At 51.2% G+C, this 24,528-nt stretch overlaps 7 protein-coding genes across 7 annotated transcripts; 6 read left to right on the top strand and 1 right to left on the bottom strand.

The window, feature by feature from the left end:
• Positions 1-166: 166 nt before the first annotated feature.
• BJX68DRAFT_222245 (cytochrome b5-like heme/steroid binding domain-containing protein) lies at positions 167-1,333 on the top strand. Its single transcript, XM_071037955.1, has 4 exons — positions 167-189; positions 239-534; positions 604-730; positions 780-1,333. The coding sequence occupies exons 2-4, from the start codon at positions 416-418 to the stop codon at positions 948-950; spliced, it is 417 nt and encodes a 138-aa protein (XP_070905413.1). The 5' UTR covers positions 167-189; positions 239-415; the 3' UTR covers positions 951-1,333.
• Positions 1,334-1,343: 10 nt separating this feature from the next.
• BJX68DRAFT_2027 (uncharacterized protein) lies at positions 1,344-2,082 on the top strand. Its single transcript, XM_071037579.1, has 2 exons — positions 1,344-1,871; positions 1,926-2,082. The coding sequence occupies exons 1-2, from the start codon at positions 1,461-1,463 to the stop codon at positions 1,965-1,967; spliced, it is 453 nt and encodes a 150-aa protein (XP_070905414.1). The 5' UTR covers positions 1,344-1,460; the 3' UTR covers positions 1,968-2,082.
• On the bottom strand, positions 1,930-6,494 carry BJX68DRAFT_2057 (putative RNA binding effector protein Scp160). Its single transcript, XM_071037638.1, has 5 exons — positions 6,441-6,494; positions 5,911-6,376; positions 5,583-5,833; positions 3,232-5,530; positions 1,930-3,183 (listed from the first exon to the last, which is right to left on the bottom strand). The coding sequence occupies exons 2-5, from the start codon at positions 6,293-6,295 to the stop codon at positions 2,198-2,200; spliced, it is 3,921 nt and encodes a 1,306-aa protein (XP_070905415.1). The 5' UTR covers positions 6,296-6,376; positions 6,441-6,494; the 3' UTR covers positions 1,930-2,197.
• Positions 6,495-9,546: 3,052 nt separating this feature from the next.
• Positions 9,547-12,467, top strand: pakA (mitogen-activated protein kinase kinase kinase kinase STE20). The gene is made up of 4 exons (XM_071037746.1): positions 9,547-11,636; positions 11,692-11,791; positions 11,845-12,179; positions 12,230-12,467. The coding sequence occupies exons 1-4, from the start codon at positions 9,660-9,662 to the stop codon at positions 12,332-12,334; spliced, it is 2,517 nt and encodes an 838-aa protein (XP_070905416.1). The 5' UTR covers positions 9,547-9,659; the 3' UTR covers positions 12,335-12,467.
• Positions 12,468-13,556: 1,089 nt separating this feature from the next.
• Positions 13,557-16,349, top strand: BJX68DRAFT_2174 (ESCRT-0 subunit protein HSE1). Its single transcript, XM_071037840.1, has 9 exons — positions 13,557-13,675; positions 13,752-13,801; positions 13,890-13,924; positions 13,996-14,071; positions 14,125-14,223; positions 14,277-14,397; positions 14,450-15,061; positions 15,114-15,329; positions 15,380-16,349. The coding sequence occupies exons 1-9, from the start codon at positions 13,636-13,638 to the stop codon at positions 15,925-15,927; spliced, it is 1,797 nt and encodes a 598-aa protein (XP_070905417.1). The 5' UTR covers positions 13,557-13,635; the 3' UTR covers positions 15,928-16,349.
• Positions 16,350-17,015: 666 nt separating this feature from the next.
• pan2n2 (poly(A)-specific ribonuclease) lies at positions 17,016-21,113 on the top strand. The gene is made up of 4 exons (XM_071037956.1): positions 17,016-17,426; positions 17,486-18,783; positions 18,838-19,953; positions 20,013-21,113. The coding sequence occupies exons 1-4, from the start codon at positions 17,298-17,300 to the stop codon at positions 20,947-20,949; spliced, it is 3,480 nt and encodes a 1,159-aa protein (XP_070905418.1). The 5' UTR covers positions 17,016-17,297; the 3' UTR covers positions 20,950-21,113.
• Positions 21,114-21,192: 79 nt separating this feature from the next.
• Positions 21,193-24,474, top strand: BJX68DRAFT_222273 (putative translation elongation factor EF-1 subunit). Its single transcript, XM_071037957.1, has 5 exons — positions 21,193-21,683; positions 21,748-21,822; positions 22,036-22,752; positions 22,803-22,985; positions 23,039-24,474. Exons 1-5 carry the CDS (start codon positions 21,449-21,451, stop codon positions 24,244-24,246), a joined length of 2,418 nt encoding a protein of 805 aa, XP_070905419.1. The 5' UTR covers positions 21,193-21,448; the 3' UTR covers positions 24,247-24,474.
• Positions 24,475-24,528: the final 54 nt, after the last annotated feature.

Genomic DNA, 24,528 nt, shown 5'->3' on the forward strand with positions numbered 1-24,528 from the left:
CTGCCCAGGTGAAGGGCAAGAATGTAAAAAGGCGGAGAAGCGGTCGAATCACGTTCAGGAACCGACTCTTTTGAATCTCGCTCTCTCCCTCTCTCTCTCCTCTTCCCTCCTCCACTTTCGCGCTCTCACTGTCACATCTGCTCCAGTCGCTGTCCTTCTCTCAGCTCAAATCTCGCCGTCAAACTCCCAGTGAGTCTCCCTGTCTCCCTGTTCCTTCCCCTATTCACATGCCCCTTCGCTTTGTTTCGCTCGCCGAAAAAAAGTACCCCGTAGAGCAAATTACTCCGCCGACTGTGATCGTCCTGACCACATGTCCTTTATCGTGCCCTGGCCTGCGATCAGTGTAACAAGTTGACTGATCATCGCTTTCCAATCACAGGTACATACTTTTATACACTCGGTCATCTTCGCCACAATGTCTGCCGACAAGGAGTTCACGTTCAAGGAGGTCGCGGAACACAACACCAAGAAGGACCTCTATCTTGTTGTCCACGACAAGGTCTACGACTGCTCCTCGTTCGTGGATGAGCACCCGTACGTCTCACTCTAAACCAGTCCTCTACTTTCTTCAGCGATGCCGAACGCATAACTAATTTTTCGTAGCGGTGGTGAGGAAGTTCTACTTGATGTCGGTGGCCAGGACAGCACAGAGGCCTTTGAGGATGTCGGCCACAGTGACGAGGCCCGTGAGATCCTCGAGGGTCTTCTCGTTGGTTCTCTAAAGCGTCTGGTACGTTTCCCACTGACATCCATCTCTCAACTTTTACTGATATATGCAGCCCGGTGACCCCGCCCCCAAAGTCCACGCCCAGACCTCCAGCGATTCCTCCTCCTCCAGCTCCAGCTCCGGCTTCGGTATTGGCCTCTATGCAATCCTTCTGATTGGCGGTGCCGCCGCCTACGGTGCCTTCCAGTACCTCCAGGCTTCCGCCGCTGTCGAGCAGGCTTAGAGTTGCTTGGTGGGAGAAGGAGTGAGAGTGAGAGCGAGACGGAGACGGAGACGGAGGGCGCGAAAATTCAACTATGCAAGAAGATTATGTTACGAAGAAGCTTTTTCTGAGACCTGCTATCCTCCTTATAATTTATGTCAACCACTTTTTTTGCGACCCATTTTTGTTCCCCATCTGTTGGCTCTAGCATCAGGCGTGTTAGGTGATGTCTTATCTATTTTCGTCAACGGAGAGTCAAGAGTCGGATTTTGCTCGCGATTGCACTCTGCATTTTAGATTGGCTGCGTTCTGCTTCTACCTACCTAGATCTACAGAGGCAGTTTTGAGATACAGAGACTGATAATGATTACACGTGAACAACGGACACAGTTGCTCTAATTTCTTTTATAGTATTCAATCCGCATCCACCACATTCAATGAGATGAGCCATATTCCATCGCTCAGTACCAGAGTACGCATGGCTCGTCCCCTCACAAACACCTCAAGGCCCAAGTGCTGCTGGGACTAGGCATGAGATGGCGTGACCGACCCCGGAACATAGTCAACCCCTCAGCGATCCACGGAGTCCAGGGTTGCGCAGGACGAGAGTGTCAGCAGCACATGTCAGACGCTGGGGTTGCCTGTGTACCTCAATTGCCTCGCTCAACCCTTCCTATGTGTGGTGGATTTCCGAAAATCTTGGAAAATGAACCGGGAAATCCCGACAGAGTTCCCAATGAGAACACGGAGGAGAAAAATTCTGGAAAAAGGTTTATTTCGTGGTGTGGATGTAGCTCCAAACATGTGCGGGGTGTAGAGTTATGCCATGCGGAGAATACAGACTGTGGTAGTGCCAGTAATGCCCATGTGAAGTGCCCGAGGCAGTACAGTAGTGTCTTACGAGTTGTAAATCGGCAACACGGATTGCTCGCAAGGTTGGACGTAGGTGGTTAGCCTTGTCTCCTCTGTAGGAGTGTGAGCTGACTATTTAGTCAGGCAATTATGAAGGAGGAGAGGTTCTGTCGATTATCTAAATAGCCAATAATGTATAGGTAAAATATTCAAAGGCAGAATCGCCAGGATGCTCAGGTAGTAGGAGAAAGTAACACATTCTTTTGATGAAAACAAGCAGCAATACAAGTCAAGAAATAGAGGCGAAAAGAAGAGGAAGAAGAAAAAATAAGCAAGATATCTTGTATATTCTTCAAGGTATTTTGTTTTTACCTGTGGTTTCCCCTTTCTTTCTTTCTCGATGGCAGTGAGGGTCATTACCTGGCGTTGCCGTTCAAGCCGGCACGAACAGCCTCCAAAATCAAATCTTTAGCCTTGTCTAAACTCTCCTTGCTACCCTTGATTTCGATCGCTTCGCCTTTAGCCTGGTCTTTTGGCACGTTGATTCGGCAGCCTGTCTGCTTGCGAATCGAGTTGATCTGGCTACCACCCTGGCCGACAACGAAGCGATACGTCTTTGGGTCGGGGAGGATGAGGTATCCCGTAGCGGATTGCTGGGAGGCAGTGTTGATGGCCTTCTCCAGTGCAGCCTTGGCCTTGGCAACATTGTCGCCGGACCCAGCCAGTACCCATGGAATTGTGGCCGGTTCATTGGGATCGCTGGGCGCAGGGCTGTTGTCAACCACCTTCCAAGAGTGAGCGTCCAGCGCCTCGCTGGGTTCATCCGTAATCAATGGCAGGGAAGATGCTCCGTTGGCAGTCGCCCGCGAGTCGTCCAATGTGGGCTTGGCTGGGACTTGCTGGCCAGCGTGATCCACCGTCACCTGGTAGTCGTTGCGAAGACGGCGGAAGAATGATCCATTGTCAGCGATGGCATGGTGCAGATGCCTTGGAACATCAACGCTCACGCCCTGCTGATCCTTGAGCATAGCCAGTATATGTTCCTTTGCCTCCGCGACAGCGGTGCTAGGTCCCTTCAGCTTGACATCGGCGCGTCCAGAACCTTGTCGAGGAATGTCCAGCGTGATGTTGAACTGGGACTCAATGCCTCGTCGGATGTCTCCCCCACGGCCAATAAGAAGACGGTGCTGCACGGCAGGGATCTCAACGTTGACAACAACCTGGTCTTCGCGCTCCTTCACGAACTGCTCAATAGAAGCAATGATCTTGTCCACGACCTCGCCGTCGCCTTCGAGTCTGATAGTGGTTTCGTTGCTCTCGGGACGCGGGAACTTAACAAGTCGGGATGCACTCGAGTCGGTCGGACCACCGGCTTCAGCAACAATCTTACGAATGTTTGCACCTATGTACGATTAGCGATATCACTCTATAAGAGTTCAAGGACACTTACCGCCGCCACCAATCAAGGACTTGTGATACTTCTTGTCAACCTCGATCGACTTGGTAACCGTAGCATCAAATTCGCTCGAGCGCTTCAGCAAGACCTTCCTCGCCTCTTCCACCTGCTTCTTGGTGCCCTTGATCTTGATCTCAACGCGGCCAGAGGCGTCTGGCGCATCGTTGACTCCTGGCACATCAATTTGAGCACCAGTGTCAGCCCGAAGTTTATCCATCTCACGCCCACGCTGGCCAATAAGCGAAGGAATCTGGCCCTGTGCAACAGACACCGTGGCTGAGTGGGAGTGGTCCACAACCCACTGCAACAAGCTCAAGATTTCATCACGTGCAGCGTCTGCGCCCTTACTGGGTCCCTTGACAATCACCTCGTCGGCAGCCTGCTGGAACCGTTGAGGTCTCACGCTGCCGGTTTCGCTGGAAGTGTCCGCAACAGACTGCTCGTCGCTGGCGATCACAGCTCTAGGGAACTGGACGCGAACAGAGTAGCGGTCTTGGAGTCGGTTGACCTGACTGCCCTTCTGCCCGATCAACTCGCGGTGATACTGAGCGGGGACCTTCAAGATGTGAGTCGTCTCATCCTCAAATTTTTTGCCGAGGTTGATAATCCTAGTCTTTGCAGCATCTGCTTTGGCCTTGGGTCCCTTGACCTCCACCTTTCCATCCTCCACCTTGATATCAACGTCAAATTCGTCACGAAGCTTATTGATATTTTCACCCCTCTTCCCGATAAGGAGGTTTGCAAACTTCTTGGGGAAGTCAAAGGAAGTGGTGTAACCCCTCTCAAGATCATCTTTCTCTTGGTCAACAACGAACTCCTGGAGTTTGGCTGCAAGTTCCCCAACGAGGCGGGAAGGGCCGCGCAATGAAACCTCACTGTAAGGAGTGGCTCCGCCGCCATTTCGGCTTGGTCCACCTCCAATAAGAGCGCGGACAGGAATCTGGTCTTCGCCCTTCGCCTCTTGTTCCCGAGCGATGAACTTCCGTACCTTCTCTTGATACTTGCTGGGAATCGGTACAGCCTGCTCCACGATGTCATCTTGGCTACCGAGAGCATTCAACAGATACTCTTGCGCCTCTTGGAGAGCTTTCTCAAATGACGCAAGGTCGGTGGGGGATGGCCTTTGGCGTGGAATCTCTAGCTGAGGAGAGTTCGCAGAGGGTCCTTCGTAGACGAGCACAACATCCGGGCAGTCGACCTCTTCAGGAATAAGGACATAGACACCGTATTCAGACCGCAACTGAGGAATGCTACGGGAGCGGAGGTAAGGGTAGAAGTAAGGGTCAACGGTCAGGTGCCGGAGTCTGGCCGGAGGGTGAGCTGCGACGAGATTCAGGATATCGGAGCGCGCACGAATCGTGTTCTTGCCATCCCTTGAGTAGACCTCCCAGGTGACCGGCCCATCTGAAGCGGGAGACAGAGCAATCCGGGAATCGTACATGTTTTCAAGTTCCTTGATGATTTGTCGTTGGTGTAGGTAGCGAGTAAGAGCGCGCGCATGAACATGTGGCCCGAGAGGAGCATTGGCGTGCTGGCGGGAGAGGTCGATGCTTGCCATCTGCATGCTCGTGGCGAGATCCATTGCTCGGTTAATTCCATCTTCAATGCGCTGCAGCGGGCCGGTGACGGTTAGGAACTCGGTCTCGTCTGATGAGGGGGGAAGCACAATAGCGCATCCAGTTTCCGCAAGGAATTCATGTAGTGCATTAGCATTATCACCCAGGATGAATTGGTGCTGACCCCGGTTGATTGCGAGTTGCCGTAGGGTAAGTTGACGCTGCAGATCGGCAGCAATCTTCTCAATCTCTGCACGAGCTTCCTGTGTCGCAGTGCGCTCTCCAGAAATGAGGATATGCCTATCAGAAACTGGTGCAAACTGGACGTGGCCAGGCTCGGCTTCCTGCGGCGGAGGCTGGCTTTGCCATGTATCGTAGCGAGGGATGTGAATCTGAGCCTTGGTTCGCTCTTCAATGTTTCTCAGGCTTGCATTGTGAGGACCCGCGATGAAGGGGAAGAATTCCGGCGGGATTGATTTCAGGCGCAAGTTCATGTTCGACGCACGCTCCTTGACAATAGCCTCAATTTCGCGCCGGGCCATCTCAGCAGCAACAGCATCGCCCTCGATCAGAACATCAATGGTGTCATTGTCCTCGTCATCATCTCCAGTTGGGTCTTCCGCACGTGGAACCTGGACGCGCGCTCCTGTTCGCTGCTGAATGTCTTGGACGACAGCGCCTTGTCGGCCGATGATGTGAGGACGGGCGGAGGTGGGAATTGGGACACGGACCGATTGCTGGCGTTGGGTTAGTCTGATGGCATACAAGCTACTTGGACGGAAAGCATACCTTGGAACCAACCTGCTGGGCCACTTGTTTCAGAGCTTGCCGAACCGCATCCACTGAGCCCTTACCCTCGAAGATGATGGACCCTCCGGGCCCACCTCGCATATCAACATTAGCCTTTGAGCGTTTCGAAATATCGCGAAGGATGTCCCGGAGCGGCTTCTTCAGTTGACCCCTCTGGAGCATTTGTGAAGGCGCAAGTCGGAGCTGTTCCATGTGTTTTCCAGGTAGAGACATGATCCTAGGCACGTCGGCTAGAGCAAAGTTCGTTAGAAGATGCTTATCACATAAAGCGATTCTAAACAATGGGCGATTCTTGGGATAGACATACCTGTCGATGCACCACTGGGCACGCCATTGGCGACGGCGGCGGCGGCAGAGGGGCCTCTGGCACCCCAGGCGGAGGCAGCAGGTGCCTTCGACTTCGGACCACTTCCCAGAGCAGGGAAGAGTTCCTCCGATTGTACGTCCAAGGTGGGAGCCTTGGCCGAGGCAGGCTTTGAATTCACTGGCGCAGTGGTTGCTGCGGGCGTCGGTACCTGTGCGGGGGAGGGAGAGTCGCTGGTAACCGGAGCAGAGGGGGGAGGATGCAAGACGTCGTCTTCATCCACAACATCTTCCACAGTAACATTGTGCGCCTCATCTCGAGCATGTTGCTCTTCGAGCAGTGCTGCCCGGGACTTGGCACTGCCATTCACAACGGGTTCAGAAGACATGGTGACGGCACGGCGTTGGATTGTTCGTAACGGTCGAGGCGTCTATACCCGGAATAAGAGTTCGGATGTTTACGTATCACACTACCCGTTCAGAAGTCAGAGGTAAACAGATAATTGCAGATAGGAAGCGGAGCCTCGGACGTACCGGAGGGCAAACTGTGTACCAAAACGGGGTTGATAAACAAGTCGCTAAATTGTCTGCTGAACCTGAACAGACCCGGCAGGCTTCAAATTTGCAATTATATGAAATGCAAATAAGCCCCCAATTGCAGAAAAGGGGAGGAGGGGACAGAAAAGATGAATTGATATTGCACGGGCTCAAAGGAAAAAAGGTGCTACTGCATGAAGAGCACGCAGAGAGAGAAGGAGATGAAAGGAAATTGAAGGCTGAGGGGGGAGGCAGCAGAGAGAAGAAGAGGGAGAGGAGGGGAGAAGAGGGCCAAGGGGGGAGGGTGAAGTGAGGTGTGAATTAGAAGACAGGCGATGATGATGATGGGAACGAGGACGGAGGAGGACAGAAAGCCTGAATGTTCAATGGTCGAAGTGGGAAGACCGGGGGAGCTCGACTGTGCCATTGGAGGACGGCGGAGCCGAGACGCACGCTTTGAATGGAGCCTCACGGCTGATGCTGTCGCTCAATTGCAACCTATTCTGCTAAAGTTAATCAATTGAGATGCCTTTGTTTTTGGTCCTTCAATGCTGTCGAGTATGATCATCTCAGGTGTTCAGTAGTTACCGTCCTCAACAATGAGAGGCAGTGAAGGAGACATTCGACGACCCACGTTGTGCTCGTGAGTGTCGTCTCGAATCTCGAGACTCTCAATTACCTTCTCGAGGCGACTATTTCCAATGGCTACATTGAATTTGCTATCTAGTCTCTATCCTGTTCATATCCTTTCTCGAAGTAGATAGCCCAAAGGCGAGAAAGAAGCATGCTGCCGATCACTAATTCAAGATAACGGGCCAAGCATTAGATGGCGAGATTTTCCTTCCAACATTCGGAATAAACTGGTCCTTGAAAATACTATGCGAGCCTGCAATACCTTGTGTCGCGCATGGCAGATTTTGTTGAGATATAAAGTCTTGTGGTCTTTCATCGATTTTGTCTTCAGGGACACGTGGTTGGTTCTTCTCAAGACCGTTCATACTATCGGAGAAATATTTCGTCGCCTCCGAGTCGAGGTCTTGCGGCTGTGCCAAATTGTGCCGCTCGAACCCTTCGCTTCATTCGAAACTTATGTACATCGTAGGCGGAGCTCTTATAGCGCCAAGCATTGCAAGAAACACGCTCTTCGAGAACAAGCTCGACAGACATGGAAGGTCCGTCATATTGGAGAGGTGCATTATAGCGATACAGCTTGAAAACCCTGGGCACACTACATCTCTGGTAATAACCAAACTCGCATCGGGTGTCCAACAGCACAACTCACAAAAACTTTATGCGTGTTCCACGATGGGTATATATATTTTGGTAACAACAGACGGTTTCGGGATCTATTTACATATGAGATCATTCTTCCAGTCCAACTCTTGATACTATTATTGCACGACACCGGCACAGGGCTGTAACGGCTGTCGGGACAGCCGGGTTAGGCAGTCTTAAGCCTACATTCTAGCCCTTTTGGTAAAAGGGATTGCGCTGTCTGCTGTAGTACCCAGGGTACCCAGCGGACAAGTCAGATCTAATAGCTCTCAGATTGTTAATAGAAACGCGCCGTGGAAAAGCGTGACTCGTTTCTGATCGGCTAGATACTTGAAGGCGAGGTTCACCCGCTCTTCCGGATCACAGTCACGCTGACAATGGCTAGAAAATAAGAGCTGTTCCTGCAGAATCATACAGGATGCCGTCAACTGCCAATATCTGGAGCACCATCTCTTGGAACACGTCATAGTAGACTGGCCAGTGTCATGTATGTTGGAGCGAATGATGGCGCTGGTGTCATCTTTGATACACCGGGGAGACAATCGAGGGTTGTTGATTATCCCAGGTTGCCTTGATATCCGCGAGTGATGTGGCAGAATCATTGAAAATGAATTCGAGTGCCATTGTTGAGAATTGGTGAGGGTGTGGAGCGGACGTTGGGCTTACACTTATGTACAGTATGTAGAACTTGAAGCCAGCCCCGCCTTGCCAATAGCGCTAGCAGACTGATTCGAGGAGGTTCAATTTGAAAGTTGAAACTTCATCTCTGCCGTCGCCTCGAAATTAAGGAGCCGATTAACGTTTCCGATTTTGATGCCAAAGCTTCCATGGCGGTTCACCCAAAATGATATCACGAAACGCGAAACTCGAAACTCCGTCTCAGTATCTGCAGAGGATAATTTTCGGCTTCTCGATGTGTCCAGAACCCATGCAACTCCTGGTCGACGACTCAACCAGGATGGATCTGAGACGGGGCCAATGACGTCTTTCACAAAAGTACTACTTCCCTCTCCCTCGACAGAGCCCTGGAGTTGAGGGAGGCCACCCCAAAAGCTTGCGCAACAAAGACGAAGACACCTTATAATACTCATAATAAGCAAAATAAGAGGAGAGAAAACAAAGGCTACCATCCACGGAACCCAGGGCCAGCCAGGGTCAACAATCAAACCAAGGTTCAAGCCAGGCGTTTCTGACAAGTGGCTCTGGCCCCAGAGCGTATCCTCAAATCAACCGTTCTGGCACTCGCTTGTCGTCCGTCCGGTCCAGCCTCCGGTCGACGAAGGAGTAGAAGGATTCTCCTTTTGAAGTCCACACCCGCTCCAGGGCATCTCCATGATTCTTATTCCCGGCCGTCTCCTCGCCGCTGCACCCTCTGGCGACTGCCTCTCTCTTTCTTCCGTGTCGCATTGCTTTTTCCTGGACTGCAGATCTGTGTGCTGAGCTGTCGGTTGTCTGCAGCCTCCTGCATAATTGATTCCTCTCAATTGCTGTCAATTTTTGATGGCATTATTGGAAGCAGACACTGCTCTCTTTTTCCGGCCTCCTCACTTGCTGGAGGCTTCTCTCTTCGCTGAGCCAGCAGTGGTTCTCCACGTGCTAGCCGCCGGCTTTTTGTTCGCGACGGTCGCCCGCGGCAGCTCCTTTCCCACTCGCAAGTACTAGTACTGCCCAGTGCCAAACCTCCCTTGCGTCGCCAATTTGGCTCTGCCTGCATCCCCGACCGTCGACCTGTCGGAGCTGGCCATCTTACCGCACAGTATCACCCCAGAACACCCACCTCGTTGACCACTTGTCGCCCAACCGGCTGGAAGGGACCGCCAGAGCGCACCGCCTCACCCGGTGGCTTCCCTCCTCCCTCCAATCAAGCTGGTGAGCCCAGTCACCTTGTCTCCAATCGGTCGACCTGTCCTTCCCCTCCACCCCCCCTAAAATTCGCGCGCCATGAATCACGATACATTTTCATCCTTAAAATTCCGCCGGACATCAAGCAAACTCCATAAGGATCCTCCTGGTTACGCCTCGCGCCCCCCCAACAGCCAGCAGAGCACCACGTCATTAAAACGGCACCCCTCCGCGCCTGTATATCCCCGCTCTTCTGCCGCTGGCAGCCGGGAACATCTACGAACTAGGTCAAACGCCTACGGTTCCTCGTCTTCCTCACTCGACCAGAACAGCGCAGGAGCATCTCCGGTCCTTGCGAGCAGCGAAACGGGATATTATCACAGCAGCCAGAACCCCACCAGACAACGCCCTCCCTACTTTGGACGGCTTTCTTTAAACGACCAGAGCTCAGATGAATTAATTGGCGCCCCGTTTGATTCACGGGGTATGTTAAGTGCCTTGGAGGAAAATACTGCCGAGTCCGATAGGAGTTATAACGAGAAGTTCGTCGAAAAACCCCCGACTTTCCGGTCGCAAACCGCCCCGAATTCACGAGCTCTGAGACAATCAGCTAGCTTCACCACTCTCCATCATCCCCGCATGGAGGCGTTTCCGAGTACCACCAGCAATGACCGCCCGACGAATACAAAGCGTTTCTCCGATGAGGGCAATACAACAAAGCCAGCCGGGACCGGCAGGAGTAAGAAGAGTAGCTTTTCTAGCTTTGTCAATAGCATGCTAGGCTCTCCTCGTGGTATCAAAATCTCCGCTCCCGAAAACCCGGTTCACGTCACCCATGTTGGCTACGACAACCAGACAGGCCAGTTTACCGGCCTACCCAAAGAATGGCAGCGGTTACTGCAGGAAAGCGGTATCACCCAGAAGGAGCAGGAAGAGCACCCACAAACAATGGTTGATATCATGAGATTCTATGAGAAGAACGCACGAGGCGACGATGAAGTTTGGCACAAATTTGACCACGCCTATCCCCAGCATCAGACCACCTCTAGTCCAGTATCCCAGCCAGCGGGGTCCCCGGCATATGGCGCTCAACGAACATCCCCGCCCAACAGCCCTCGATTCCCGCAAAACCACGAGGGCAGTTTTGAGAACCCACGAGCTCCGCCTCCAATTCCCAGAAGCGCCGCTCAGGCGATGTCTCCACCTTTGGGAACGCTTGTACCTAACCGAGCCCCCCCGAAGCCGCCAACTCCCGCCAATCTGGTTCCTAGTCGGCCTGCACCGCAACCTCCTACTACGAATGCCTACTCCGCAATTGTTACCAAGCCAGTTCTAGAAACTCAGAGCCCCCAGTTTAGCACACCTCCAATCCCTGAGACGGAGCCCTTGCCATCAGAGCCCCAGCGCAGCCGATCCAACTCCAAGACAAACGGTTCCCAGCCAACATGGGGCGCGGTCACTCCAAATCAATACCAGCAGCAACAAGAACACGCAATGGCTGCGGCTCAACAAGCTCTTGCCAACAAACAGCTTGAACGGAGTCGCAGCCAACGCCAGCAGCAGCAGTCTTCCCCTCGAATGGAGCAGAAGCCGGTCGCGCAGCCGGTCCCTCCACCACATGCCCCTTCGACTGAAGATGCTGCCCTGGTGCAAGCTTCCCGCGCGGCACCCGCAGCCCGCCCCCGCCAGCGGGCCCGACAGAGTAATGCCATGGATGTTAGAGCGCGGCTGCTTGCTATTTGTACACCTGGAGACCCTACGAAGCTTTACTACAACCTCAACAAAATTGGCCAGGGTGCATCTGGTGGCGTTTTCACCGCCTATGAAACCAACACAAACAACTGTGTTGCTATCAAACAAATGAACCTGGATCTCCAGCCCAAGAAGGATCTAATCATCAACGAGATTCTAGTCATGAAAGATAGCAAGCATAAGAACATCGTGAATTTCCGGGACAGCTACCTTCACAATCAGGATCTGTGGGTGGTCATGGAGTACATGGAGGGTGGAAGTCTGACTGATGTTGTTACTTTCAACATCATGAGCGAGGGCCAAATTGCTGCCGTTTGCAGAGAGGTAGGCTGCTGATAGCTAGTTCGATACTGTCCTTGTGCTAATCTGCTTCTGTCAGACACTCAACGGCTTGCAGCATCTTCACTCAAAAGGTGTGATCCATCGTGACATCAAGTCGGATAACATTCTTCTCTCATTGGATGGAAACATCAAGCTGAGTACGTTTTCGGCAATCAAAACATGTTTACCTCTTGAAACTAACAATCCACAGCCGATTTTGGTTTCTGTGCCCAAATCAACGATTCGCAAAACAAGCGAAACACCATGGTCGGTACACCATATTGGATGGCCCCTGAGGTCGTGACAAGGAAAGAGTATGGCCGCAAGGTGGACATCTGGAGTTTGGGCATCATGGCCATTGAGATGATCGAGGGAGAGCCTCCGTACCTCACTGAATCGCCGCTACGAGCGTTGTATCTGATTGCCACGAACGGCACGCCCAAGATCAAAGACGAACATAATCTATCACCGGTATTCAGAGACTTCCTTCAGTTTGCGCTCCGGGTGGATCCCGAGAAACGAGCGTCCGCCCATGACCTTTTGAAGGTATTTATGTCTTGCCGTCTCGAGGGAGTTCATTGCTAATCATCAAGTAGCATCCCTTTATGAACGTTTGCGCGCCTCTCAATCATCTTTCGCCCCTCGTCAAGGCTGCACGAATCAGCAGAGCGCAGGAGAAAGCCCAGAAGGGCGGTGTCTAAATCTTTCGCCGTTGGCGTCTTTATATGTCGATGTCTACTCTATCCTTCAGATACCCATTAATCCCGATATTCTATTTTGCCAGATTATGATATCCCTGGCAGTGCCTTACGATGTTCCTATCTATCCGTTACAGGTTCTTCGGTTGTTCTCAAGCTAAAATATGATAGATAGCAATGACTTGATGGTGCACCTTATCGCTATGTTTAGTATATCCCCATCAATATTTGCTCGTCGGCGTTTTGCATATTCCTCGGGACTCCATCCATGCTCTCCGTGCCCATGGCGCTGGCTATTAGGCTGCAGATTCGCATGATGTTGCCTCTATCGTGCTCTACTAGAGTCTATTATTACCCCTTGGTGAGCTGCAGAACAATTCCTCAACTATCTCTGATGGCTGTTAATAAAAATGTATGGGCCTTCCATGAAATATATAATTACTATTCTCGCACGAACACTCTAGCTGTGAGGGGCTGCATGACTAGGTACCAGTACCAACACTGAACCCTTCCATATGCTATTAGAGCTCCATTACTAGCACTAGTAGTAGTCCCCTGGTACTGTTAACGTGGAAAGAATACAAGTACCTGAGGGAAGAACGGAGTGTTTTCTGGGTTGGTTGCCACTTCGTGCGTGGGCATTTTATCACGTTATCATCGGAGCCAACGAAGTCATGGAGGAATAGCGTACCACAACTACATTTGATCATTTTACTTCAGCAGTGATGGCAGGTACCCGCCGATCTGGCTGTGAAGCGCGTCACTTGAGTTTGAGGAATAGAAGTTGGAGGAGTGGACTTAGAAAAGAGAGCTATATCGAGGGCTAACGAGGACGACTGGAGTCCGACTAGTAGTATAGTAGGTATGGGGCACAGGTTGCGCCCTGCGGCTGAATAAGCGGGAGCGACTGGTTTCCGCCCGCGAACCATCATTCATCGTCGTCACTCTCTTAGAATCAGGTTCCAGCCATTCTTCAGGTACCTCTGTAATCTCCTGCTTTCTCTGATTAAACCTGTCTATCTGCTTCTGAAAGCGCCACGTATCCGTGGTCTCCTAATTTCCCCCGCAAAGTCCTCCCATCAGCCATTCGACCAAAGACAGCGAGCTTCTCATTCCCCCGCACCGAGCATTCGCCGAGCAGCCTGAGCTCCATATCCACGCAGCTTGCTGCCAGCTGATCCCGCTCCGAGCGATCAAACCCATTGGTTTTCAGCATCTTTGGCAGTATCTAATCAACAGAAAGAACTTTCTCTATTCCCATCAACAGCCTTGCTGCCTAGATAGGAGAGCTTAAGGACGCAGCAATGTTCCGCGCGCAGCAGAATGCCCTCGACGATGCAGTTGGTATATCGCCTTATTCGATTGATCTCCTGTACATATGTTTTCAAACGGTATGACTGACGCTTGTTCTCCACAATAGCTAAAGCAACGGACGAAAATTTGACCTCCGAGAACTGGGAATATATTCTTGTATGAAGAGACCGGCCCCGACGTCAACACCTACCCATTTCGGAGCCAAACAAAGAATGAGGAATCTGACACAGTTCTCGGTCTATAGGATGTGTGCGATAAGGTCGCGGCTGAAGATTCTGGGTAGGTTTTCCCTAGAACCGATTCCCTGTGACGCAATCAAGCTTCCCAAGCTAAACCCGCGTCGGTTATAGGGCGAAAGATGCAGTTGCTGCTTTGATAAAACGGCTTGCACACCGAAATGCTAATGTGCAGCTCTATACTTTGGAAGTTCGTCGCCCGACCTGTGTTCACCGCGCCGAACGAAGACTGATTTCATCCAGCTTGCGAATGCGCTAGCCCAGAATAGTGGACCGAAGATACATCGCGAACTAGCGTCAAGGAGCTTTACCGATGCGCTCCTGCGTCTCGCTGCTGACCGGGTAATTACCGTGCCCTGATTCATGCGAATTATCGCTAACTTGGTTTGACTCAGAATACTCACCAGCAAGTGAAGTCCAAGATTCTGGAGCGCATGCAAGAATGGACAGAAATGTTTGCCAGCAACCCGGATTTCGGGATCATGGAGCAAGCTTATATGAAGTTGAAGACTCAAAGTAGGTATCTATCTTTCAGTCATCTGCCGGAAGCTTATAGTTTACTGAACAGATCCTAACCTACAACCTCCGTCGAAACCTGGAAAGCGGGAAATCACTGATGTTGATCGTCAGAAAGAAGAGGAGGAGTTGCAAATGGCGCTTGCCCTTTCGATCAGAGAGAAGCCCGCTGTCGCCCAGGAACCACAAGCTGAGAGTAGTGGTTCGATGTCAGCACCGCCGAATCAGACACAGGCCGCGACATCCGGACCGGTGCCATCGGGTACCTCAGCTGCTACTGTTTCTAGAGTTCGAGCCCTTTACGATTTCCAACCCTCAGAACCTGGGGAACTGCAGTTTCGAAAGGGAGATGTCATTGCCGTACTCGAGTCTGTGTATAAAGATTGGTGGAAGGGCTCCTTGAGGGGCCAGAATGGAATCTTCCCTCTTAACTATGTCGAGAAGCTTCCCGACCCTACCGTTGAAGAGCTTCAGCGCGAAGCTCAAATGGAATCGGATGTATTCGGCCAGATAAAGAACGTTGAGAAGCTGTTGACTCTTTTGAGCACTCGAAACTCAGATTTGAATGTTCAGGACAATGAGGAAATCACGGCCCTGTACCATTCCACGCTGGCTATTCGTCCAAAGTTGATTGAGCTTATCGGAAAGTATTCGCAGAAAAAGGGTATGGTATCTTCCTGCTCCAATTTGGGTTCCCGCGACTCACACCTGCACAGATGAGTTCACTCAACTGAACGAGAAGTTCATCAAGGCGCGAAGAGATTATGAGTCTCTCCTGGAAGCCTCTATGTCACATCGCGCGCAGCCCCAATATCCCCACCCGGGCCAATCCCAGTATCCATACCCTGGATCTGGAGCACCCGCAGGTCTTACTCAGGGTCCACCGCAACCCCAGCATGACCCTCAAAGATACTTCAGCCCTCGTCCACCAGGTATGTGCGACTGATTAATCTCTTACACCTGCCGTCTAACTCTTGACTAGACAACCAGCCCAATTCTTCTTACTACCCACCCACTACGCAATCACCCGGTCCAGGCCACACACCTCCAGCAGCGCAGTATCAACAGCAGCAACAGCAGCAGCCGCCACAGCAGCAAGCTCCACCAGACTCGTACCAGCCAGTTCATCACCGCCCCGAATCGACCTATGACCACCCACAAGAACTGGGTACATCGATTTACGACTCTCCTGTCGAGCGGGTACAATACCCTCCAGGACCACAGGGGGCAGGACAGCCGCAATATCCGCAACAGCCACCACAACAAACGGCACCGCCAGAATTCTCGTCTAACGTCTATCCTCCCGACCATCCACACAAGCCAGCGAGTGGTATGAACCACGTGAACCCAGCACAACCGCCCTATCCCGCGTCCCCTATCACCCACCCTCCCCCACCAATGCAGCAACCGCCTCCAGTTCCAGGCGCACCGAACCCAGCACCGTACCCTTCTGTGAGCCCCGGGCCTGGCAGTTACCAGGCTTACCAACCCCCACAAGCAAATCAGAACCCAGCCTCGTTCTACCAGTAGGGTGTCGCATTTTCCCGCATCCGCTGAACGCTGGCCGTCGGCCAATCATTCGACCGTTTCTGTGGCTTATCTCTTCGAAGTCTTTTACCGGAGGCTTGATGATTTGGTAGTGAATCAGGCCAGATCTTTATGCTATACCTATGTATCTATTGTTACTATCTTCAGCACTCTCCTGCGCAGACCTTTGCCATTGTATTCATTCAATACTTTCTTAAGCCTGAAATGGAAGACTATGTAGTGTTTATGTAGTGTCTATTCAGTACTCCTCTTTACCAAAGGCTGGATAGTCTTAACCTGCTACTGCCTTACTCCGTCCTCCATGACGATACTTCAATAATTAGAGGCATTTCTGGGTAGCAGATAGTTGAACAACTAATCACCTGGATATCTACTATATTCCAAAATACAGACAACAGCAGACAATGTAAGCTCAGTCGGATCTGACGAGAGCGAAAATAGACGAGTTGTGACTGTGCTGCTCGACTCAGGACGGGAGCCCATAGGTAGCACCTTCCTCGTCCGCGGCCGCCTTGAGTTTGACATAGAAGGAAGGAGCGACCATGACCAAAGTACGGATATTAGTAATTCCTCTTCTTTCTATCCTTGATGGCGCCAAAAATTCATGAATTCTGATTTGAGGGAGCAAATGGCGTCCAGCTTGTACGTGGTCATATAGAGAAGGCGCTTGTTCTCATCTGCAGGGGAAGGCAGCACGTTGGCTCCTATATCCTCTATTGATACTGACGAAGACATCATGATATCGAAAAGTCAGCATCATAGGTACTACTACTAGTAGTAGTAGTATCAGCCGAGTAATCCTGGGTGGTACTTCAGTAGGCTGACTTGAGAGGTTTGTGAGTACATAAGCAAAACAGCCTTTCGAGTTAGACTGGGTAATCCCGTGTCTAGAAGAACGAGATACCAGGGTAGTTGCCCTTGACATATTCATCTCGAAAGGTAGTTGGTGGTCTGGTAGAAGTGTGAGATCGGCGAAGATCATTGGCAAGAGAGGTCCCCCACAGTCATGTGACCGTATCTCGGCACTAGTTCCTCTGCAACTGCCTTGTGCCTTTCTTGAAGTGAGGGCGGCGCGAATAATAGATCTCTCCTTCTCGAAAATCACTGCAAACCGTGAGCGAGCATATTTACTGGAAGCCAATAACGACACTCACTGTCCCACCCATCAGCAGTCTGTCAACGCGATTACTTCTCTGCATCCTCCCCCGCACCCGCCCACTTGACGATGCCTGCTTTTGCCCGATATCCAGATGGGCAGAATCAAACAATCATCTAAACGGTCGCACTGAGGGCGTATTTACGTACTGAGGCAGAGACTCGCCTGGGATCTGGGCCCCAGAGCGTCGGATGCCATGGAGCGAGACTGGGTAGAACTATTGCGCATTCCGCTGCCCCCTCCGAATCCGCACGCGCTGCCAACAATAGCCACGACAATTGCTTTCGACGATGTGTCAGAACTTCTGTGGGCCGGAAATGAATATGTTCGTCAAGTCGCAGAGCGTTGCTTTTCGAAACTTGCTGACTGCCGCCGTTCATCTAGGGCCGAATTACGTCCTTCTATGGCTCTGAACTCCAGAGGTATACATCCGTTCGAGCCCATCCTGTCGCCGATGGCCCTGTACGACAAATATTATTCCACGAGAGGGGTGTCATATCACTTTCGTCGAAGAGTGTACATATGATTACAAGACGCGGTCTCACACAATGGCATGTCACCCACGATGACTTTGCCGACCTCCGATGTATGAGCTTTACAGCTCAAACGAACCGGATAATAGTTGCAGGGTGCCAGAAATCGATGTTTACAATTGATATCGATAAAGGGATAATCATCGACAAGCTACGGACGGATCACCACTATGTCATTATGAAGAAAAGTCGATACCTGTGTGCTGCGACGGATTTGGGATCTGTCAATGCACTAAGCTTGAATGACTTCAGTATTGTGAAATCTTGGAAGGCGCACGGAGCGGCGATCAACGACATGGATGCTCGAAATGATCTTCTGGTTACTTGCGGATTTTCCGCCAGGCATGTCGGCTCTCCAATAGTCGATCCGCTGGCGAACGTGTATGATCTGAAAACTCTATCTCCGTTACCCCCTATCCCTTTTCACGCCGGAGCAGCATATGTGCGCATGCACCCGAAGCTACAAACAACGGGTTTCGTGGCTTCGCAGAACGGTCACCTTCAGGTCGTTGACTTGATGAACCCAAATGCTTTTTTTGTTCGACCAGCGACCGTTACCTTCATGCTGGGCATTGAAGTTTCGCCATCTGGAGAAGCGCTGGCCATCAATGATGCAGATAGCTCGCTTCAACTCTGGGGTTCTCCGGCAAAGATCCACTTCAACGAAATGAGCAAGGAGGTCGAATTCGCTGATGTCACTCCACGGCCTCCGCCCCTTGACTGGTCGCCCGAGACGCCATTAAATATGATTGGGATGCCGTATTACCATGAGCGACTGTTCTCCGCATGGCCTAGTCATCTTGTATTCGAAGTGGGAAGTCCTCCAGCTCCGATAGATCCGTCGATCGTTCCTTACCTTCGTTCTGGAGAGATTGGGCAATATGCCGCAAACCCGAAAAAAACTCGAAGATATCAAGTTGAGAACACTCGTGCCTTAGCAACATCCGAACCCGCCCTTATTGCGCCGAAGTTCTTGAGCGAAAAGGCAAGAGAGCAAAACAAAGTGAAGCCGGATGGTCCTATCAGCGACACCGCCGATGCCCTCGCTGGAGCAAGGATTAGCGGAGAACCAGAAGATGACCCACTCCTCAAGTACAGCAACGTCGAAATCAAGTATAGTAGATTCGGCGTGGACGATTTCGATTTCAGGTAAGAGGCCAGCATACTTCAACTACATACACAGCTGATTTTATGATGGTCTAGGTTCTATAATCAAACTACTTTCTCCGGATTGGAAACCCATATCGCCAATTCCTTTACCAACTCCCTCCTCCAGCTCCTCAAGTTCATCCCGCTAATACGTAACGTCGCTCTTCACCACGCTGCGACTTCTTGTATAGCAGAAAGTTGTCTGCTTTGCGAAATGGGATATCTCTTTGATATGCTAGAGAAAGCCAACGGTCAAAACTGCCAGGCTACTAATCTGCTCAAAACCTTCAGTGGCTTCCGCGAAGCCTCGAATCTGGGGTTGCTAGAAGAGAACCTCACTAACAAGTCGCTCTCGGCAGCTATCCAGGCTGTAAACAGATTTTTCCTTGGACAAATTGCTCAGGACTATCGGAAAATTCTCCCAAACTCAGATGATCTCGATGTCAGACTGACAACCTTAGCCACGGAATCTATTCGATGCATGTTCTGCCAGAATGAAATTGCAAGGCCTGGTAACACTCTTGTTAACGAGCTGGTTTATCCGTCGGTCGATATAAAGCAAGCTCGTAGAAACTCCAATTACCGGTTCTCTAGCATTCTGAGAGCTAGTATTGAACGAGAGGCACAGAACCGTGGGTGGTGCAACTATTGCCGGCGATATCAACAGGTTGTTATCAGAAAAGCAGCACATCGCATGCCACTCGTCATGATGATCAATGCAGCAGTGAACAATCCGATATGCCGACGTCTTTGGACTATTCCGGGCTGGCTTCCAGAGGAGATTGGAATCGCCCTGGACAAGGGTCAGATACATTGCTTCGAAGGAGAAGATTTGAGAATGCGCATCCAAGGGAAGATGCCTGGACTGATAGTATACGAACTGGTTGGCCTGGTTGCGGAAATCGACATACCAGAACATCAGAAGGCCCACCTAGTCTCATTTATCAATGTGTCCATTTCCTCTCGTGAGCAGGAGATCAGGAGCAGATGGCACCTGTTCAATGATTTCTTAGTCACAGAGGTGGATAAAGACGAAGCTCTACTTTTCAATCAACCTTGGAAATCGCCATGCGTATTGGCATTCCAAGTGAAAGACGCTCGGCATGTCGTGGATGATTCATGGAAGAGCTTACTGGACACCACTCTGCTTTTCCGCGATTGGTCGATGAAGTCAGTCATTTTCTACCATCACAAAGTCTCGTTTCTCTGATGCTAATCTGGTGATACAGTAATGGTCGCCCTGTCGAGTCGCGTATTATGCTTTCTGATGATGAAAAGCCGAGTCCTGGAACTCCGGTTGCCCTCGATACAGAATTCGTCGATCTCGAGAAAGCGGAGATCAACGTCAAAGCTGACGGGTCCCAGGAAATCGTGCGGCCAAATAAGAGTGGACTTGCGAGGGTGTCTGTGCTTCGAGGTTCGGGAGTCCGAGAAGGAGCCCCGTTTATTGACGATTACATCTCTGTCAAAGAGCCGATTGTTGACTATGTAACGCAATACTCGGGTATCAAACCCGGTGACTTGGATCCGAGGACCAGTCCACACAACATCGTCCCACTGAAAGTTGCCTACAAAAAACTGTGGTTGCTTCTTAACCTCGGTTGCATATTTGTCGGCCATGGCTTGGCGTCTGATTTCCGCAAGATCAACATCCAAGTCCCTAAGAAGCAGACAGTGGATACACAATACTTGTTCTTCCATCCTGGCAAGAACCGACGGCTCAGTCTTCGCTATTTGGCATGGGCTGTGTTTAAGGAATACATCCAAGAAGAGCCAGCGGAAAACAATGAGGGACATGACTCTATAGAGGACGCCCGCATGGCCCTCCGCCTGTGGAAAAAGTTCCAAGAGTACGAGGACGCAGGAATCGTTAATCAGATGTTGGAAGAAATCTTCCGCGAGGGGTCGAAGCTGGGCTTCAGGCCACCGCCTCGCAATGGCGCAGCCACAGTTCTTTCCAGGCCTGGAACTGCAGTGACCATGCAGAATAACAGTGGTCGAAATACACCTAGCACGCCTGAAGTTGGGGCTGCAGCTGCTTCCGCCGCCAGTGCGCCCGCGACTCCACGGCAGGCCTTCCGACGGTCAATTGCCTTGACGCCGAGTAACGGGACATTTTCTGGACCTGGATCAGGAGAGTTTTTTGGTGGCAGTCCATTGAAATGACCGGCCCTCACGCTTTCATGAGTTGAACGGAAGTGTTTACCCCATATGATCTAAGTTATGTGAACGACGAGTGGATTTTTGAGTCTGACTTGCCTCCTTTGGTTGCGTGGCAGGACTTCAGAGGCAGCTTGGACGATAGAAAGAAATAAGAATATCATTAAACCATCTTAACCTTTTAAGTATATAAATCGTAGCTGTCGTTTGCTATCATTTAGCCCTGGCTGCCCAAGCGCGGCGGAGCTGCCATGGTGGGGAATGACGTGGTGAATTTCAGCTTCCACGACTGCTCACAACAGCCCGGAAGCAAACTCTCACCAGGAACACGAACAGGGTCTCGGCTCTGGTCAACACTGACAGTCCTTCATCACTCTACTTTCAGATACCTACCACACAATTCACTGATCTTCTTTCTCCCTTTCGTCTCCGGCACAATCGAAGAGTGCACACCTCTTACCCCGCCATTCCCTGAGTCAGACACAGCGAAAACACGAGTCCTACCATGTCGCGACACCGCGTGAAGGCTGTGAGCTACGATGATGATGACTATGACGAATATGACGATGGCTACGACTCCCAGGATCCTGAGGAAAAGGAGTTTCTTGAAGAGTGTACCCGCGAGGTACTGAGTCAGTTGGCTGCTGGAACACCGTCTGTGAGCGCAACTCGGGACGAGGCTCAGGAGGCCTTGTGGCACTACTATAATGATGTGGAAAAGTCGGTGAACTATTTGAGGGGTAGGTCATGAAACCATACACAGTAGAGTGAGGGTTTTTGTACTAATTGCGGTTGCTGGTGTAGGCAAGAAGACGAAGGAGGCGGAGAAGAAGAAACCGACTGCTGTTTTGACGGGAAAGGCAAAAGTGACTACTACCGGTAAGCAACCTTGGCCAATTATGTGGTGATTTTATATCCTTGTGTGGTTGGGCTCGGGTCGGCTGCGACATTGCTTTGGTGTTTGGCTCGGTGAATATAGCAGTAGTAGGTATGTCGAGTTCCCGCTCTGGGCTATCGTCGTCGTTGTTACTCGACTAAACTGACGTTGCTGGAAAGCTTGAACATATTCTAACAAGCTGTTCTTGGTCCCAGGATATCCTATTCCTCCTACCACGATATCACCGCAACCGGCGCACTTTTCTGCTGCGGAATTCTTTCGCGACTCTCCCTGGCTCAACGTACCTACTCACCGGAAAGCGGATTTTCTCGTTGAACCATTGTATCCACGAATCGGACTGTTAGGCGGGGCACCAGAGAGTGGTGGGGGGAAGATGTCTAAACTGGCTGCTCTGGCCGCTGCGCGCAAGAAGAAAGAGGGAGAGAAGGCCCCGTCGCCATCCCCAGCCACTGGCAACAATACCGAGCCATCTATGAACGACTCTAAGGGGCCTTCACTATCCCTGCGAGAGAGACTTTCCATCAAACAGGCCAAGCAATCTGATACCTCACCGTCGCTACACGATTCGAAGAAAGGATTTGGTTCCGGACAATCTCTATCTCCAAAGAAGAAGTCTCCCGAACCAAGCCCGCAAACTGTGCCTATCGTCATTGGAGTGGAGCACTCTGCAAAGAGTGAACAAGCAGACCAGAAGGAGAAGCATCAAACAATGAATATCCGCGCATCGCCTTCAACATTCGCCAGTACTATTATTGGAGAAAATACACGTCCCAAGATGACCGAGCCCAGCCACCTGTATACCAACACCCTGGATCTAATCAAGATCTATGGACAAGACCTAGCTGAACCATTTGACTTTGCAGGACCGAGTCCAGACGATGTCGTTTTAACCGCCCAAAGTTCAGCTAAAGGTTTGGCTATTCGGCGTAAGATATAGGATTCTTCCCTAATGAATCTGCAGGTTTCAAGTCCAAACAGCCTGCTTCAAAACCGCAAGGTGATAAGAAGGACCAGGCAAGTTTGGCCAGCGATATGGGTAACCTCAGCGTTATCGAGAAGGTAAACGTGAAGAGCAAAAATTTAGATGTCCTCTCAGAGTACAAGAAGTCGAAGCGGAAAAATGCCATGAACTTTGTTGTCATCGGTTAGTACCGTCTATTTTCCTTGACCTGATTTACAAGTTAACGATTGACAAAGGTCATGTCGATGCGGGGAAAAGCACTCTGATGGGACGATTGCTCGCTGATTTAAAGGCTGTTGACCAACGAACACTGGAAAAGTATCGGCGCGAAGCGGAGAAAATAGGCAAAGGATCTTTTGCTCTGGCGTGGGTGTTAGATCAAGGGTCAGAGGAAAGAGCGCGAGGTGTGACCATCGATATCGCGGCAAGCAAATTCGAGACAGAAAATACGGTCTTTACGATTCTAGACTCTCCCGGCCATAGGGACTTTGTTCCGAACATGATTGCGGGGGCTAGTCAGGCCGATTTTGCGGTGCTGGTCATCGATTCCAGCATAGGCAACTACGAGTCAGGGTTGAAGGGGCAAACCAAGGAGCACGCTTTACTCGTAAGGAGCATGGGTCTCCAGAGAATTGTTGTTGCCGTGAACAAGATGGATACCGTTCAATGGAATCAGGAACGGTTTGAGGAAATCGAACAGCAAGTGTCGGCATTCTTGATTACAGCTGGGTTCCAGACCAAGAATATCTCGTTCGTACCATGCTCTGGTATCAGCGGGGACAACATCACCAGACGAAGCGAGGACCCCAATGTGTCTTGGTACTCTGGTGGCACACTAGTCGAGGAACTCGAGGCTACGGAAGCTTACTCGCATGCGCTCGAGAAACCGCTGCGGATGACAATCGGCGACGTCTTCCGGGGTAGCATCCAGCACCCTCTTTCAATATCTGGCCGAATCGATGCCGGCAGTCTGCAGATCGGTGACCAAATCTATACCATGCCGAGTGGGGAAACAGCAACAATCCGAAGCCTCGAGGTCGATGGAGAACCGAGCGAATGGGCTGTCGCTGGACAGAATGTGGTCTTGAATCTAGCGAATATTGATCCGATTCACCTCCGCTCTGGTGATGTTGTATGCCACGCATCCGCGCCCATCACCAACATTTCTTCGTTTACATGCAAAGTACTTGCTTTCGACCACCTACTACCCAGCATGGTCGATATCCATCGAGGCAGGCTGCATGTTCCCGGGCGAATCAGCCGATTAGTGGCGACTTTGGACAAAGGGTCAGGAAATGTTCTAAAAAAGAAGCCGAAGATTGTTCCGCCAGGGGTTGTTGCACGCATCGTTGTTGAGATGGACCACGCTGTGCCTCTCGAAGCACCCACTCGGATTGTCTTGAGAGCGGGTGGCGAAACGATAGCGGCGGGGCTACTGGAATGAACACATAGATCAAATACAACGAATATAGAGATGCTCACAGGTGTCTTCTCCCAGAGAACATAATTTTTGCAACCGTGGCATCAACGCGTTGGCCCCATACTCAGCGAATATTCGAGTCGTGCCCACTCAACTATCGCCAGGCCAGTTATCCTGGATCAAGAATACCAAGCCCTGTTCGGGATTAGCCTAGGACCCTGGGGCCTGAATTGAACACTAATCCTGTTTGGAGTTAGTCATTTCTGGCAGATTCGATCAACTTCTTAGACCGCCTGACTGTGGCGG

Source organism: Aspergillus pseudodeflectus (genome assembly GCF_044049435.1).
Source record: "Aspergillus pseudodeflectus strain CBS 756.74 chromosome Unknown BJX68scaffold_1, whole genome shotgun sequence".
NCBI classification, from domain to species: domain Eukaryota; kingdom Fungi; phylum Ascomycota; class Eurotiomycetes; order Eurotiales; family Aspergillaceae; genus Aspergillus; species Aspergillus pseudodeflectus.

What these genes read in the sequence shown, in the direction of transcription:
- BJX68DRAFT_2174 (XM_071037840.1), top strand. Translation starts at nt 13,636, where the DNA reads ATGTTCCGCGCGCAGCAGAATGCCCTCGACGATGCAGTTG. An exon ending in TGCAGCTCTATACTTTGGAA is followed by an intron (nt 14,072 to 14,124) that starts GTTCGTCGCCCG and finishes GATTTCATCCAG; the next exon opens with CTTGCGAATGCGCTAGCCCA. An exon ending in TATGAAGTTGAAGACTCAAA is followed by an intron (nt 14,398 to 14,449) that starts GTAGGTATCTAT and finishes TTTACTGAACAG; the next exon opens with ATCCTAACCTACAACCTCCG.
- BJX68DRAFT_2057 (XM_071037638.1), bottom strand. Translation starts at nt 6,295, where the DNA reads ATGTCTTCTGAACCCGTTGTGAATGGCAGTGCCAAGTCCCGGGCAGCA. An exon ending in GCCCAGTGGTGCATCGACAG is followed by an intron (nt 5,834 to 5,910) that starts GTATGTCTATCC and finishes ACTTTGCTCTAG; the next exon opens with CCGACGTGCCTAGGATCATG. An exon ending in CCCAGCAGGTTGGTTCCAAG is followed by an intron (nt 5,531 to 5,582) that starts GTATGCTTTCCG and finishes ACCCAACGCCAG; the next exon opens with CAATCGGTCCGTGTCCCAAT.
- pan2n2 (XM_071037956.1), top strand. Translation starts at nt 17,298, where the DNA reads ATGGAGCGAGACTGGGTAGAACTATTGCGCATTCCGCTGCCCCCTCCG. An exon ending in TGTGGGCCGGAAATGAATAT is followed by an intron (nt 17,427 to 17,485) that starts GTTCGTCAAGTC and finishes CCGTTCATCTAG; the next exon opens with GGCCGAATTACGTCCTTCTA. An exon ending in GTGGACGATTTCGATTTCAG is followed by an intron (nt 18,784 to 18,837) that starts GTAAGAGGCCAG and finishes ATGATGGTCTAG; the next exon opens with GTTCTATAATCAAACTACTT.
- BJX68DRAFT_2027 (XM_071037579.1), top strand. Translation starts at nt 1,461, where the DNA reads ATGAGATGGCGTGACCGACCCCGGAACATAGTCAACCCCTCAGCGATC. An exon ending in GATTGCTCGCAAGGTTGGAC is followed by an intron (nt 1,872 to 1,925) that starts GTAGGTGGTTAG and finishes CTATTTAGTCAG; the next exon opens with GCAATTATGAAGGAGGAGAG.
- BJX68DRAFT_222245 (XM_071037955.1), top strand. Translation starts at nt 416, where the DNA reads ATGTCTGCCGACAAGGAGTTCACGTTCAAGGAGGTCGCGGAACACAAC. An exon ending in TCGTTCGTGGATGAGCACCC is followed by an intron (nt 535 to 603) that starts GTACGTCTCACT and finishes AATTTTTCGTAG; the next exon opens with CGGTGGTGAGGAAGTTCTAC. An exon ending in TTGGTTCTCTAAAGCGTCTG is followed by an intron (nt 731 to 779) that starts GTACGTTTCCCA and finishes TGATATATGCAG; the next exon opens with CCCGGTGACCCCGCCCCCAA.
- pakA (XM_071037746.1), top strand. Translation starts at nt 9,660, where the DNA reads ATGAATCACGATACATTTTCATCCTTAAAATTCCGCCGGACATCAAGC. An exon ending in GGATGGAAACATCAAGCTGA is followed by an intron (nt 11,792 to 11,844) that starts GTACGTTTTCGG and finishes AACAATCCACAG; the next exon opens with CCGATTTTGGTTTCTGTGCC. An exon ending in CCGCCCATGACCTTTTGAAG is followed by an intron (nt 12,180 to 12,229) that starts GTATTTATGTCT and finishes ATCATCAAGTAG; the next exon opens with CATCCCTTTATGAACGTTTG.
- BJX68DRAFT_222273 (XM_071037957.1), top strand. Translation starts at nt 21,449, where the DNA reads ATGTCGCGACACCGCGTGAAGGCTGTGAGCTACGATGATGATGACTAT. An exon ending in CGCCCAAAGTTCAGCTAAAG is followed by an intron (nt 22,753 to 22,802) that starts GTTTGGCTATTC and finishes ATGAATCTGCAG; the next exon opens with GTTTCAAGTCCAAACAGCCT. An exon ending in CATGAACTTTGTTGTCATCG is followed by an intron (nt 22,986 to 23,038) that starts GTTAGTACCGTC and finishes CGATTGACAAAG; the next exon opens with GTCATGTCGATGCGGGGAAA.